This window comes from Scardinius erythrophthalmus (genome assembly GCF_964197995.2).
Source record: "Scardinius erythrophthalmus genome assembly, chromosome: 15".
NCBI classification, from domain to species: Eukaryota; Metazoa; Chordata; class Actinopteri; order Cypriniformes; family Leuciscidae; genus Scardinius; species Scardinius erythrophthalmus.
The window spans coordinates 28089342-28105429 of NC_138235.1; the positions used below are offsets into that span (position 1 = coordinate 28089342).

A 16088-nucleotide genomic window follows, 5' to 3' on the forward strand; every position below is an offset into this window, starting at 1 on the left:
GCTAATGTGCTGTCTACCCGCTAGGGACTGGGACCCAGCAGGACTTTAATGGATGTCATGATGAGAGGGTGAAATCCAAGAATGGGGATCCTCTTGCAACCCCTGGCTCCATGTCCGTGTGTGTGTGTGTGTGTGAGGTCTGGGATGGGTATGGTCACAGCATGAGGAGAATGGCTATTAAAGAACAGGTGTGAACAGAACGTCAAGAAGAAGAGCTGAAGATGACAAGTCACCCTACAGTAACTTCCACATCCCAACAATTGTTACTCAATTAACTCAATTAGCTATTTCTGTGTTTGACAGCTTTGGCACCACAGAATCACATCCTGACTACCTTGGAGTCATTAATGACACTACAGATTAAAAAGAGAGAGAAAAGAGCACTACATTTATAAACATGTTGACACTTAAGAAAAGCACAGCATTTTTACTAGGTGAATTTAAATAATGTGTTTTACAAGAAAAAAAAACTAGAAAAAATATGAATTCTGCATGCTTAACCTTGCATCATCACAAGAAATATTTATTTGCAACTTAGTCTGATTAGTCTGCAGGATTTATATTTTTTATGTTTATGTTTAAACTTTCTAAGCACATAGGATAGTGTATGATTCAGGTGTGCAAGGCATTGCATTTTCTATTGGGTTATATACAAAAAAACATAGCCTAATATTTAAAATAATATATAATAAACTTCAGGAATAGAACTTCAAGATTGCTGGTTTAAAACCTTGCATGGGACCAATCGAATCAAATCAAAGCCAGTTTGCCGACAAAAAAAAAACAGGCTGTAGATATAACCACTGGAGATGCAAAGAAAGTACAGTAGGCTATTTAATTGTCCCTCAATTTTCATAACTGTAAAGGATAAACATAGTCAATTACATGTCATCTAAGTTTAAACGCAAAAAAACCCATATATAGCTATAGCCTATATTAAAAAACCTTTTTCCAGTTTCCTTTGAAACAATGTCTCAAAATAACATGGACGTGACTTGCCAGGCGCGATATGAAAGCATGTTAAAACTCTTCCTTAAACTGCGTAAAATCCATGAGAACATGTTCACACTTATCCTGTCTTATCCTATGTCCCACGCCCAGAGAGTAGAAGCAAGCGTACATATCCTCATTAAAACATAAAATATCTCAACAATATCACACGACAAGAGTGTTAGTGGTATTCTGAATCAACAGCAGTCTGTTCTGATATTCCGACAAAAATAACGACAGCGAGTGATGTTACATGTTCACAGTCACAACTGTTCAATAAACAAAAAGTTAATCTTGAAAACGTACATATTTCCAGTAACCACCGCCTGTTTTTGCTCCACGAAAAAAAAAGTAGTTCCAAAAGAAGCCAAAGAAGAATTTAACACTGCACGCTTCTGAGCAACATACAGTAGCGTTCAGTTCCCGAATGAATCAGTGTTGATGAACGAATCGGTTGTGTGAACGATTCAATGATTCACTCATAAAAACAGAGGCTGCATCCGAAATCGCATAATTCCTTATATAGAAGGTGAAAAACAGTATGTGACAAAAGAAGTATGTCCGAATTCACAATACTCATAAAAAAGTGGGCAAAAAGTACTCTCAGATTCTGTAATGTGCAAAGGATGGACACTTTACTATCCCATGGGGCCACGGGAGAGGATTATGAATGCCAGTGAAGAGATGTAACTTAATCTGGTAGGTCACATGATAATGACAACATGGCGAATGTAGTAGCCTACATCCATCCAGATTACATTAATACTGCACACATTCATTCTATATAGAACTTTTTTTTTTTTTTTTTTTGCGGTCGTAGTACTTACCTACTATTATACAAATTATAAGTAGGCTACCTACTATTTATACTATATAATATAAGTACCTACTAGTATATACTAAGTAGACTATGGACGCAGCAGAGGCTCGGTTCGAAATAAATAGCATACTACTCCTACTATATAGTAGTATGCTTCTCCGAATTCAGCCAGTCCTTTTTCTCTCCAGAATGAAGTGTTTTGAACGAATTGGTTGAGCTCACTTATAATAGGCTTCACAAAAAGTCATTTGTCGCCCCCTACTGGCTTAACGATGTAAACTGCTGAAAGAGTCACTGAAAACTCAGTGTTTAATAATAATATTTTGTATAACACAATTGCCAGGACAGGACAGCATAATCTAAAAAAGATATACCATACTATATCACAATAATTACCATGGTCAAAGTGCACCGGTTTAAAAAAAAAACGTGGTCACCTAAGGACGCCGGCCCATGTGAGGCTTTGCTAGGCCAAGAGTCTGAAGAGTGTAAGTCAAGTGCTGCTGTGTGAACCCTATAATCTATATCCCTGCAACCATATGGAGGCAATAGAGAGAAAGGGAGAGAGGCTGGAACACCTCTGCTTGCCACCATTCAACCATAAAAGCCCACTGCCAGAATAAACCTGCACTGCGACACAGACTCAAAAGACAAGGCCTTGACTCGCGTTCTATTAGTCCATTTAATTATGTTTCGAAAGCTCCTCTCTGTATGACCCCTACAGCAAAGGCAAAAGCGCTCTGCTGCCCTCTGCAGGTTCAGAGGTGATATTACACACGAGAATCATACGCACAGCATAAATAAAGCAGCACATCAAGGATTGATTTACATATTAAATCATTTATATGATGTAGCCTGAGGAAAATTGACATCTTCACCCTTTCTTCAGATATTATTAAAAATGTGTTAAAGTTTTTGTAAGCATATTGCATAGTTGTGCTTGGAGTCAATTGTTTTATTTGTGATAACGCAATGAAACATGCCAAAATGTACAGACATAATTTTTGGTCAGGCTAAAAAAAATTAAAAAAAATAAAAAATTAATATATGCAAAAACAAGCGAGAACCAATGAAATATTAATAACTGGTTATGTAGGCTAGTTAATTAATTATTTTATTCCCCTGTGCATTTTTTGCATAGTAAAATAAAACCTATAGCTGTAGTTTTGCCAAATAATTTTATCAGATAAATACCTTAACTAAGTTTAGTATTTTGTTCTATATATATATATATATATATATATATATATATATATATATATATATATATATATATATATATATATATATATATATATATATATATATATATATACAGTGAGGAAAATAAGTATTTGAACACCCTGCTATTTTGCAAGTTCTCCCACTTGGAAATCATGGAGGGGTCTGAAATTGTCATCGTAGGTGCATGTCCACTGTGAGAGACATAATCTAAAAAAAAAAATCCAGAAATCACAATATATGATTTTTTAACTATTTATTTGTATGATACAGCTGCAAATAAGTATTTGAACACCTGTCTATCAGCTAGAATTCTGACCCTCAAAGACCTGTTAGTCTGCCTTTAAAATGTCCACCTCCACTCCATTTATTATCCTAAATTAGATGCACCTGTTTAAGGTCATTGGCTGCATAAAGACACCTGTCCACCCCATACAATCAGTAAGAATCCAACTACTAACATGGCCAAGACCAAAGAGCTGTCCAAAGACACTAGAGACAAAATTGTACACCTCCACAAGGCTGGAAAGGGCTACGGGGAAATTGCCAAGCAGCTTGGTGAAAAAAGGTCCACTGTTGGAGCAATTATTAGAAAATGGAAGAAGCTAAACATGACTGTCAATCTCCCTCGGACTGGGGCTCCATGCAAGATCTCACCTCGTGGGGTCTCAATGATCCTAAGAAAGGTGAGAAATCAGCCCAGAACTACACGGGAGGAGCTGGTCAATGACCTGAAAAGAGCTGGGACCACCGTTTCCAAGGTTACTGTTGGTAATACACTAAGACGTCATGGTTTGAAATCATGCATGGCACGGAAGATTCCCCTGCTTAAACCAGCAAATGTCAAGGCCCGTCTTAAGTTTGCCAATGACCATTTGGATGATCCAGAGGAGTCATGGGAGAAAGTCATGTGGTCAGATGAGACCAAAATAGAACTTTTTGGTCATAATTCCACTAAACGTGTTTGGAGGAAGAAGAATGATGAGTACCATCCCAAGAACACCATCCCTACTGTGAAGCATGGGGGTGGTAGCATCATGCTTTGGGGGAGTTTTTCTGCACATGGGACAGGGCGACTGCACTGTATTAAGGAGAGGATGACCGGGGCCATGTATTGCGAGATTTTGGGGAACAACCTCCTTCCCTCAGTTAGAGCATTGAAGATGGGTCGAGGCTGGGTCTTCCAACATGACAATGACCCGAAGCACACAGCCAGGATAACCAAGGAGTGGCTCTGTAAGAAGCATATCAAGGTTCTGGCGTGGCCTAGCCAGTCTCCATACCTAAACCCAAAAGAGAATCTTTGGAGGGAGCTCAAACTCCGTGTTTCTCAGCGACAGCCCAGAAACCTGACTGATCTAGAGAAGATCTGTGTGGAGGAGTGGGCCAAAATCCCTCCTGCAGTGTGTGCAAACCTGGTGAAAACCTACAGGAAACGTTTGACCTCTGTAATTGCAAACAAAGGCTACTGTACCAAATATTAACATTGATTTTCTCAGGTGTTCAAATACTTATTTGCAGCTGTATCATACAAATAAATAGTTAAAAAATCATACATTGTGATTTTCTTGGGTTTTTTTTAGATTATATCTCTCACAGTGGACATGCACCTACGCAACCCCTACGATGACAATTTCAGACCCCTCCATGATTTCTAAGTGGGAGAACTTGCAAAATAGCAGGGTGTTCAAATACTTATTTTCCTCACTGTATATATATATATATATATATATATTATATTTTCCTCATATTTTTATGGGTTAATCGAACATGTAGGGTCATTAAAAGCTAATTTCTCCTCCGGACATCACTTTTGGCCACTACTGTGTATATATATATATATATATATATATATATATGACATACAGTATATATATATTGGATATTTTGAAGAATATGGGTAACCAAACAGTTGATGGACCCCATTGACTAGTATGAAAATAAAATACTATGGAAGTATATATGACACTTATGTAACTGTGACATTTAAATATATGGAATCATCCGTGAGGATTTCAACATACCTGCTAAGTTGTATTTCATTCTCCCAGTTAGAAGTACCAATTACACAGAGAATTATGGTTTATTTAGAGAGCTATTTTTACATAGAGCCTTGGGGAATCACATCCCCAAACATACACACTTCTGTAGCGCAGCAGCCTGGACCGCCTCCAGACTGCAAACCAAGCCTTGCAAACTAATATTCTCACGCAAGCACCAAGCACCTCACGCAGGGCAAAGCAGGGACACAAACTTTGAAGACACAAACAAACCTGGAACTAGCATGCAAAATTAAACACTGTGCGCAGGACCAGATCAAAGATGCAGAGACATCAAGAGCCAGAGAGAGTAAGCGAGAGAGAAATAAAGCTTTTCATGTTGAGATAGGACTACTGCCCAGCTGCAGGGAAAGGCTCCATGTGCTAGGAGGTCTAGGCCAAAAACATTGTAGGGACTCTGTGAAGGCTTCCCTGTCTGGCCAGAGGCCCATGGGTATATTGGAATATTGAGGTTCTATTTTTAATCTGTTTAACGAGAGACCAGAGCAAGAGATCAAATCTGGACTCTGAGTTGGCCAGTTCAGCAGAAACAGATACAGTATATCTAGGGATAGAGTGAAGCCCAGTTGTAAAATCTGTGTACTCTCACAGATCTTCCATCATCATCATCATCATCAATTCTTAACATGCTCCTCTGGTACTAAGAACAGAACAAACAAACATTCTGGAGGGGAAAGGGTCGTATAAATTGTGCATGTTGAATATTAATTGTGCATGCTTGTCGTATAGCCTATATAAAGGGTTGAATATAAAGAGTATAATCATAGCAAATGAGAATTAACTCAACAGAATATTTCTTTTTAGTGCTTTAAAATCAGATGATTGACTTTAACATGGAATGACCTTCTTAAAGAGATAGTTCACCCAAAAATGAAAATTCTGTCATCATTTATGCACCCTCAAGTTGAATTTTCAACTTGAAACAGAAATTTCTTTTTTGGGTGAATGATCCCTTAAAGGTGCTGTCACATTATTGAAATTTCAAGAGCAAAAAAAAAAAAAAAATAGTATAGCGATATCACTGAAAAAAACATTAGTGTAGGATTTACTTTGGAACAATTTTCAATCAGAAATTAAATTTCATAAATAGGCTAATTAAGAATAGGCAAGTAACACATTGAAATAAACAGGAAATTTTGAAGTCAAAAGACTGAAATAGTATTTTCTTGTAAAACTTTGTTTTCTAATTAATTTTTCGTAATGTATGAAGCACAGTGCACACACTTTCAAGTCACTTTCAAACCAAGCAGCTTTCAGTTGGTCATTGTGGCAAGTTCACATGACCAACTTGAACACGATATGAAATCTGCATGGGGAAATCGTTCGCCTTCCAGTGAAATTCTAAATCGCATGGATTCCAATTAAAATGGAATTCATAACTTTTCTCAAATTTGTCGGGGGACATCTTTTCTTCAACAGTCGTTCATGTCGCCAGCATTTTGTCGTTGAAAGACAAAGGTGGTGTATGAAAAAAATGTAAACACTTGCACTTTGAGAAAATTGCTTTGGTTTTTAACTAGGGGTGTAACAATTTATTGTGTCACAATATATCGCAATACAAAAATGCAACAGTATGTATCGTTATGATAGTGACAATAGGTATTGTGTATATTTCACCCAAAATGAAAATTACTGTGTGAGACAAAATTTAAGTTTACAGAGTTTTAGTGTCAGTCACCTACTACATTTAACTACTATATATATATATATATATATATATATATATATATATATATATATATATATATATATATATATGTTAAGTACATTGTATAATAATGCGGTGGGGGATATTTGTGGGTCCTCCTGGTAATGCCAAATGTCTGATGTTACCAGTAAAAAGTGGCCTACATTATTTAAAATATATCTAGTCAGAGTGTAGACAGAGTGTAAGTGCATATTTGTCTAAAATAATTTTGTATTTTCAGTTTCAGAATCATGAATATTCTAATATATTCTAATATTCTATCTAGTGTTACCATTGTCCTGTGCATTGGGTTACAAGCACCAAGTCTTTTCCACCCCCAATGTAGGCTAATACCAAATTTAGCATTTTAATCAACTGTACATTTTTGTTAAACTTTTACCATGTCTTGGAGTATAGCGATAATATTGTATCGTGATATGTATCAATTTGTGACGTAAGGCTATTGTTACACCCCTTACACCCCTACTTTTGACCCTTTTACAATTTATATAAAAACTTGCTCAACCAATAATTTTGGGCAGGACAACCTGTTTGACCAAACAAGGGTTTTTATTTTATTTTTTATTTTTTTGCAATAGCCTACCATTTGGTACCAAAATAATAGCAACTAATGCCTCGTTTCCACCGAGCGGTACAGGACAGTATAGGCTACAGCAGGGCTCAACAATGACTGCCCGATGGCCAGGTCCAGTGTGAACGACGCTTGGAACAGTTGACTGAACTTTCACTTGCCCGATCGGGCCAGTGCTCTAGGGGCAGGGGTGCTGCTATGGGGGTGAAAGTTAGGATAATTCTAAGGGCCCACGCACTTTTGGGGCCCCCGGAGATCGATTTTAATAATGGAATGGGTACGGTAGGGGTCCCAACCTCATATTCTTTCATAGGGCCCAATATTTCTAGCGACATATATCGTCTATGATATCGTTATTGTTGATTTAACAATCTGAGATTATCTAGTATGTCCCTCACTACAAAAAACAAACAAAAACACACCCATTGAGGGCACGCATACACTACATGATGTAGTTAGATTAGACTAGCGTGCGTGCACATTTAAAGTGAACTTTTAATGCGTGATTTATTCAAATGCATTTAGAAAGCCCCCACATTCTAGATAAGGGGCAAAAATGCCCCTGTATATCTTATATATATCATTTAATATAGTTAACCAATATTATTTAATATTATTATTATCAAATAATATTATTATTTTTCTCCAAATATCAGCATGATTACAAATGTGACATTTATTTTATACAACGTACATTTTAATAAACAAGGTAATATTACGTGACTTACATTTTAGACATCAAATGGCCTGTTTAGCTGTTTTCCGCCAACAAAAATAGTTCCAAACAAAGTCCACACACTGTTTTGCGTCTCTGAGCAACACACGGTGTATCTTTACTGAATGAATCAGTTTTTTGAACGAACTAGCTGAATCAATGATTCAATGACTCACTCATTAAAACAGTAAAATGCTTCCTTCCTGAATGAATCAGCCGTTTGAATAAATAGATTGAATCTCAATGACTCACTCATTAACAGTGATTTGCTGCCACCATCTGGCGGGTTTAATTTCACATTTATTAAAGGGGTGGTATAATGCCCTTTTCACAAGATGTAAAATATTTCTCTGATGTCCCCAGAGTGTGTATGTGAAGTTTTAGCTCAAAATACCCCACAGATATTTTTAAATAGCATGTTAAAATTGTCACTTTTTAAGGGTGAGCAAAAACGCACCATTTTTGTGTCTGTCCCTTTAAAAGCAAATGAGCTGCTGCTCCCAGCACAGCTTGTGTCCTGAAAATTTCAAAAACTCTTAGCCTTTTATGTTCAAACCGGAGTCAGACAAAGATGGAGAGACTCAAGAAGAAGTGACAACATGTAGACAACCTTTCTGAATGGTTAGATGATGAATTTGTGTAGATTATGTGTAGTCATCTTCCAGTCATTGATTAGCATATTCTGTCATGATAATCTATAAATCGTGTTCCGGGGGCAGGGTTTATGTAAATTTGAGGGTTAGTGATGTCACTAACCCGGGAGGAATTTTGTGTAGTCCCTACCAGCCGTTTGTTGTAGCTATTTCTTTAAAAGAAAATATATCCCTTTGCTTTGAACTTTGAGCGTCGTGACTTTGCAGATGTTGTTTATGCTCAAACAGCAGCATTACACTAGCCTGGGTGCCAGCCCGAACCCTGCCCACAACATTTTTTGGTCGGGAAGTTCAGTCTGGACTCGATCCGTTGAGGAGTAATTATGCTCGGCTCCCAGAAGGCCGAGCCAATCAAATTGCCAGGGCGGGCTTTAATCGATGATGGACAGATTATCTGCGGTTACGTAATCACCCACGTCATCAAAGAGCGCTTGGGTTGAATTGGTTTTCAACAAAGATGACTGCAGCTGGGGAACTGAGATGTTTAGATTCCGCTATCGCGTCTGTTATAAAAGAAATCGACAGCACATTAATTTTAAAAGACGAACAGAGAACCGCAATCAAGGCATTTGTCGATCGGAAAGATGTGTTTGCCGTCCTTCCTACGGGATTCGGCAAAAGTTTAATTTATCAGCTGGCTCCGATGGTCGCTAAGAAGATGGGACGCAATGAAAACCCTGTGGTCATTGTGGTTTCTCATTTGGTCGCACTCATGGAGGACCAAGTAAAAGAAGCAACCGAAATGGGCATCTCGACGTGCACAATGAGGTGGACATAACCATAACCGGACATATTTACTACTTCTTCCAGCGTGCGTGCAGTTGAGCTCTGTTGACAACTATGCCTTGCTCAACATACGTCAGTTACTGCGTTGCTCTGGTTGTTTGTAGGTCTATCCAATTTAGTGCAGAAGTTTTTTTTTTTTCTGGTTCAGTTAAGCCTCATAATCAAAGCCCTATGGAGCAGTATCAGACTCACATTCTGCCTAGAATATGAGTAAGTCAGGCTAGCATTAGTTATACATTAGATTATAAATTGTGTACCTGAAAATGTTCTGTTTAAACCTACTTGAGAAACCTGAAAAGCACAGTTTATTTCATTTATATGTTTGTTCTGTTGTATTTATTTGTGTTTATTTATTTGTGTTATTGCTCGTAATTTGATTATTTGTTCCTATTTTATTACTTACTGTTTAAATGAGTTCATCTAGTAGCTTTTAGTGTCATAACCTTTTACATGTATAAAAAATAACGAAAACAATACTAGACTTATTTTATAGGCCAATTTTCTTTTCTTGTACTTTAGTAATTTTTTGTTGTGGGGCCAGTGAAAATTTTGGCAGGGCAAGTAAAAATTTGAACCACTGGTAGAAAAAATCCTTAGTGTTAAGCCCTGTACAGTACAGTTCAGTACGATTCGGGACGGTAAACTCAACTGACGGGCATTTTTTTTAAAATAAAGATAAGGGGCCCATCTTGCACCCAGCGCAATTGACTTTGTAGACCGACGCATGTATCATTCCTATTTTGCACCCGCGCAAAGCGCGCTTTTCCCTCCACAGAAGCACGACGCTAAACTAGGGAATGAACTTGCGCTCCCTGGGCGGTTCAGCGCAAAAAAAGGAGGCGTGTTCCGGCGCAAACGTTCCTTCGTGCTATTTTGCAGGTTTAGAAAACAATTGCGCCACTAACCAGGAAAAAATAGTTTAAAGTCAGTGGCGCGTTGCGCATGTTATTCATATGCTATTTTAAAGGGGAAATGAAGCAGTCAATCAAGTTTACATGATTTACAAGATGGATTTCCACTATAATCAACAATTATATAAGAAACATGACAAAAGTAAACATATAAAAGAAAAAAAAGAAAAACCGTTGTATCTTTTGCTGCCAGGGCGCTGCCATTGTGTGCAGTATTCTAACGTGTGACGTCACGGGGTTGGTTGGCTTTAATAAACCCGGCTGAATGTATTAATATCACGACGTCAAACTGTCTACACCACGGAGTTTTGACCGCGAACAACTAATGAAGTCTAACGTTATATGTTATATACAGCAGATGGACTCTGACACGGTGGGCATCGCATTACAACAGCCACACGCGTTGCAACTTACCAACCCGCTCTTCGCCCAAAACCACCACCGGCTGTTCGACATAACAACGTAACTTACCACTGCTCGGTTCCCACGCCGTATCGGCTCAAATGCATATATTAATACATGCTAACTTACATGGTGTTGACAAGAGACATGAATATGATGGCAGACATCGCGAACAATGTTTCCATGTGCAGTTTGTTAACGTTAGACGTCGTCTTTTTGTCTGGTACTAATAAACTCCACTAAAGTTAGCTAAACACTAAATTAGTGTTAGCTAGTTCATGCTTACAGCTGTTAGCTATTAATGACTGTACCTAACAGTTGTTCGCGGTCAAAACTCCGTGGTGTAGACAGTTTGACGTCGTGATATTAATACATTCAGCCGGGTTTATTAAAGCCAACCAACCCCGTGACGTCACACGTTAGAATACTGCACACAATGGCAGCGCCCTGGCAGCAAAGATACAACGGTTTTTCTTTTTTTTCTTTTATATGTTTACATTTGTCATGTTTCTTATATAATTGTTGATTAAAGTGGAAATCCATCTTGTAAATCATGTAAACTTGATTGACTGCTTCATTTCCCCTTTAAGGGCGCATGCTTGGCCATAATCAATGTAGCGTGTGCACAACACGCATACACTTTGATTCTCTCGTCTACACAGAAGCAGCAGTTTTCATTTTTGCAAATCATACATTATTACGATATAGATAGATAGATAGATAGATAGATAGATAGATAGATAGATAGATAGATAGACAATTTATTATAAAAGCATACATCTAGCTTACACATTTACCCAAATTATCATACGCCTTTTTAACCGAAGTTAATTTGGGTGGGTTTCTCCATCCCCAACGTCCCTGACGAGAGCGTTGCTCTCCTTGGCTGTGAACCGCTCCTGGCGCCGCCGTTATGATAGGAATCCGCTTTACAAGCGCGCCTGCTCTTAAAGGGAATGTGAGATGACGCTCTGATTGGTTTATTTCACGTTACGCCCAAACCACACCTATGAATAATGAAGCTACTTCAGACCAACCCATTTTAGATTTGCGCCTGGCGCAAGAGTCATTTATCCCGCCGGGAAAATAGCAACAGCGCCAAGACCCGCCCACAAAGTTACTTGCGCTTTGTGCTTTGACACTTGCGTTTCAGATCGTTAAAATAGGGCCCAAGAAGACATAATGTATTTTCTTTATATCCCCATTCTAAAGCATTAATTGCTGCAAATCATTACACGGTCATCATGTTTTTCTTGCACATTTTATACAGGCCACTTCTGGGATAGCGGGATGGGGATATTTCACAACCTAACTCTAAGTTTTTCCTTCCTCTCCTTTCTTCGTCTTAAACTGGCCATGACTTCTATGTATTGAGAGAGCCACAGCGTATATGTGCCATGTGCTCTGAGAACACACTGTATATATCAACAGCAGTGTGTGCTGGCGGACGGGTGGTGAATTTAGAGACTGCACTGAAAGGTCAAAGGGACGTCCAGCACCCAGCCCACCATATAAATAATAACCTAGACTTACACTGCAAGAGGGAAAAACAACAGCCAAATGATTAGGAAATAAAATGTATGTTGATAAAAGCATTGATCTGACATTTTAAATATAGTTGTTTCAATTCGTTCATAACCTTATTTGATGTTGTATCCATAGATACATCAAATCTAATTTAGTTTGAAAAGTGGAAAAATAATACAACCTTTCATAGTGCAAGGTTTTATTTTGATGTTCATTAAATATGCGTAAGACCTTCGCGGTTCCGCTTCAATGCCCTTGAAAAGCACAGAGCCAGCATACGAGTATCCGTTTGCATGACAGTGGATGATCACACTAAAATTAGAATATTGATCAAGAGTGGATCCATATCAGTTATGTTCCTGTTGCAACAAGAAGGAAATATTTCTAGAAAGCTCTTGGAGGGATGAGACTTTTCCAAATGGATAGCCTGTGTGCTTTTCCAGCTCTGCGTATGAGGGGAATGTTGAAGTTGACTGTCACTTTCTCTCACACCGAGATGCTAATTTCACACCTTTGGCAGAAGACAGAGAGCCTCCTAATACTATGTCTGCAAAGATTTATCTCAGCAAATATCCAGGCTTGTACATATAGACGCTTACACGTATACACACTTACATGAGCGTACATTCATCTCAAGAGCTTCACTATAAACATTGCTGGTTTAAAAGCTTTACTGCAAAGTTCAAAATTCACAATGTGTGAACATTCCCTCAGGCCTTAAGAAATAGACTGACCTTCAAAGCTAAGCTCCTTTTCTATTTTACTTCCAAGTAGGCTACACATATTAAAAGTCACAAAATTGTTCTTGACCAGTTTTTTTTTTTTTACAGCTGATGTCCTTCACATTGATAAATGCAAAATCAAATGAGCAAAGGTACATTTTAAAAGGTCATATTTTGACAGAATATAGTTCATTAATGGCTGTGGGCAATATTACTTTTGAAATTGTTACACTCAATCAAACACACACATTAACACAAAGCCTACAGGCATGTGCACTTAACACACACACACACACACACATAATACATCTATTGATTCGATTTTTAGTGGTCTGCACGTATCAGATCAAACTCATTTTAGCTTTATTGGTGAGCATAATGAATGAGAACGCCAGCTTTCTTATTACCGATGAAGAAACAGGCTGAAAATGCCAGTTCAAATGTCCAGAAGTATGCACTTCTTCATTCGAAATACAATCTTGTTAATGACAACATTGACATGAGTAAATTAGGAGGACTAGATGCTGGTCATAGACTGAATACTCTTGTAACTCCATGAGATGTATCACATCTCCTAAACTATTAATCTATGTCGTGGATACTACATCTATAGTAAATATAGTGCACAAATAATTCATTTTAACCCTGGAAATATAGATCAGCTTGCAGTTGTTATTCTATAATAGACTGTTAGTATACAGTATATGATGTACATTTGCACATGCAACAAAAAGGCTCTCCAGGGAAAACAGTTTTGTGTTCACTTGAGACCGCAAACAAAAATAGAAATTAGTGGATGTTCTTACCTGAGCCCCACATTAAACCCTCTTCCTCTGACTGTTTCCCGTCCTCACGTTTCCTCTTTCTGCCTCCGTGGGTCTTTCCACTTGCACCCTGACACCACAAACTCCTCGTAGAAACCCTCGCTGGCATGAACAACAGAGCGTCCGGACCCGGTTCTTTGAGGCTCCGGGGATATTTGGAGCCAAAATAGTCCTGATGAACTTACGGGAGTGTCTCCTGCACAAAGTATCACACAGTCACATTTCCCACTTTTAGCCCATCCCACACTTAGTCTCACCACACTGAGAATACAGGACAAGTGCAAGAGATTCCAGCAGATAATCACACCAGGACAGTAATAAGTAAGGACAACTGTGTGAGGAAGGAGAGAGGAGGAGAACGGAGAGGGAGCGGGTGAGAGAGGGAGAGAGAGAGAGAAGAGTCAAGTGTCAATGAAAGCACAGATCGGGATGGAGAGTGAGAGAGGTACAGACTGGGGAATATTATGTGAGATATATATATGATAGCTGGGAAGATGTAGACGGCCTGTGAAAAAATGCAACTGGGGCATCCAGGTCTTATTTCATAATATGGACAACATTGTTGTTTTTTGAAAAAATAACATGTGATTTTTTCATTAGAGCTTCAAAAGTGATAAATGGAGCCACTGATGTTCTGCTTTCTATGTTGATGGAACTGCTGAAGCTTGGGAATCTTGCAACTAAGGATATCAGGAAAAATTCTCTAGTGAAAGAAAAAGCCATGCAAAGTATATTCAGTCAATTCCATCCACTCTATGTTGTACTTATGGACACAGAAATGTATACATATGCACACATACATCTCAAGAGCTTCACAGTAATCTCAAAGGCGTCAAATAAATCTTGTTAGGGAAGACTAAAAAAAAAGCGATTAATTCCGTCATGTTAATAACAATTGAATTATTAATTATTAATATTATTTAATATTATTTTTCAATAATAACAACCAACAACAATTAGTATTACTATTGATAAATGCATATATATTATTAAATATGATTATCTTTCAATAAATAAAACTTCTGCGTTTTACATTTGAAGTTTGGGAATCTTGCAATTGGAGAAGAAAATCAGGAAAATTCCAGTCATGTTGGAGCTGCGGCACATGACTGTTGGGGATCTGGGTTCGATTCCGGTCTGGGTCATGTCCCGATCACTCTCTCTCTTACTTTCTTGTCAGTTCTGCAGTGTCCTGTGTAGTAAAGGAAAAAGCCAATGAATAAAAGGTACATTTCAGCCAATGTAATTCCAGAAAGTTCCATCAAGCCGCTTAACTTCTCCTGAGCGGGCGACTGCAAATGAGTGACAGCTCCGGTGTGGGGTCTCGCCTGAAAGGAATGCGCCAAATGTCATGTCTGATGTGAAACTCTAGACTGAATATTAAGTGACAAACTATCACCACAAAAGAGAGAACAAGCAGCTGTGAATCTTCCAAATCTCACAAATCATTTCATGGGAAAACCTCGTTTAGAATTAATATGACCATCCTAGTTAGTTGAGTGATCTCACGTTCACCTTTCAGACAGATTAACAACAGCAGAATTTGTTTGTGACAAACAAAAACAACCTTTAGGGAAGTTCCTATCAAATGAAGGGCAGAGAGGGGTGGAGGGGCCGCTTTTTGGAAGTGGTAAGCACATTTCAACAGCCAGGCGCAGTGAGATACAGTTACAGAACATGGTGACAGCAGCAGGGCCTTTCCCTATACCAGTCATAAACAGCTTTCAAATGCTCACACCGCAAACCATTAATGTTGTCTGCAACTCACTATGATCTCACTTTATGGTGTATGTATTGGCTTACGGTAATTGGTTAGGAGAAGGGACGCAACTTGCTGAGGCCTCTAGACTCAAGTTTGTGTCTAGTAATTGGCTTATGGTGTGTAGCCCAGGGAATCCACTGAACTATGTGTGCAGCCTGTAGCGGTTAACACAGGAATCTTTATTGGGCTTGTTAAGGATTATGTTTGACATGAGGTCTCCATTCCAAAGCATTTACTATTTGGTTTTATAGCAAATAAAATAACTTAATTATCTGATTGATTTGGAGTCAATGACGCAAGACTCGTAATAATTTATTCAAAAATATGATAATAACTTCATTTTAGGACATTTGGTCCAATAAAATGGCACAAATACAAATATATAACCTATCTATCTATCTATCTATCTATCTATC

At 38.2% G+C, this 16088-nt stretch overlaps 1 protein-coding gene across 1 annotated transcript in view; it reads right to left on the reverse strand.

The window, feature by feature from the left end:
• The window catches only part of znf385a (zinc finger protein 385A), an 88565-nt gene extending 74414 nt beyond the window's left edge, over positions 1 to 14151 (reverse strand). Inside the window, exon 1 of the mRNA XM_081387044.1 lies at positions 13893 to 14151. Within this exon, the coding sequence (XP_081243170.1) occupies positions 13893 to 14019 (127 nt within the window). The 5' untranslated portion in view covers positions 14020 to 14151. The remainder of the gene's footprint in view (positions 1 to 13892) is intronic.
• Between the last annotated feature and the right edge of the window lie 1937 nt (positions 14152 to 16088).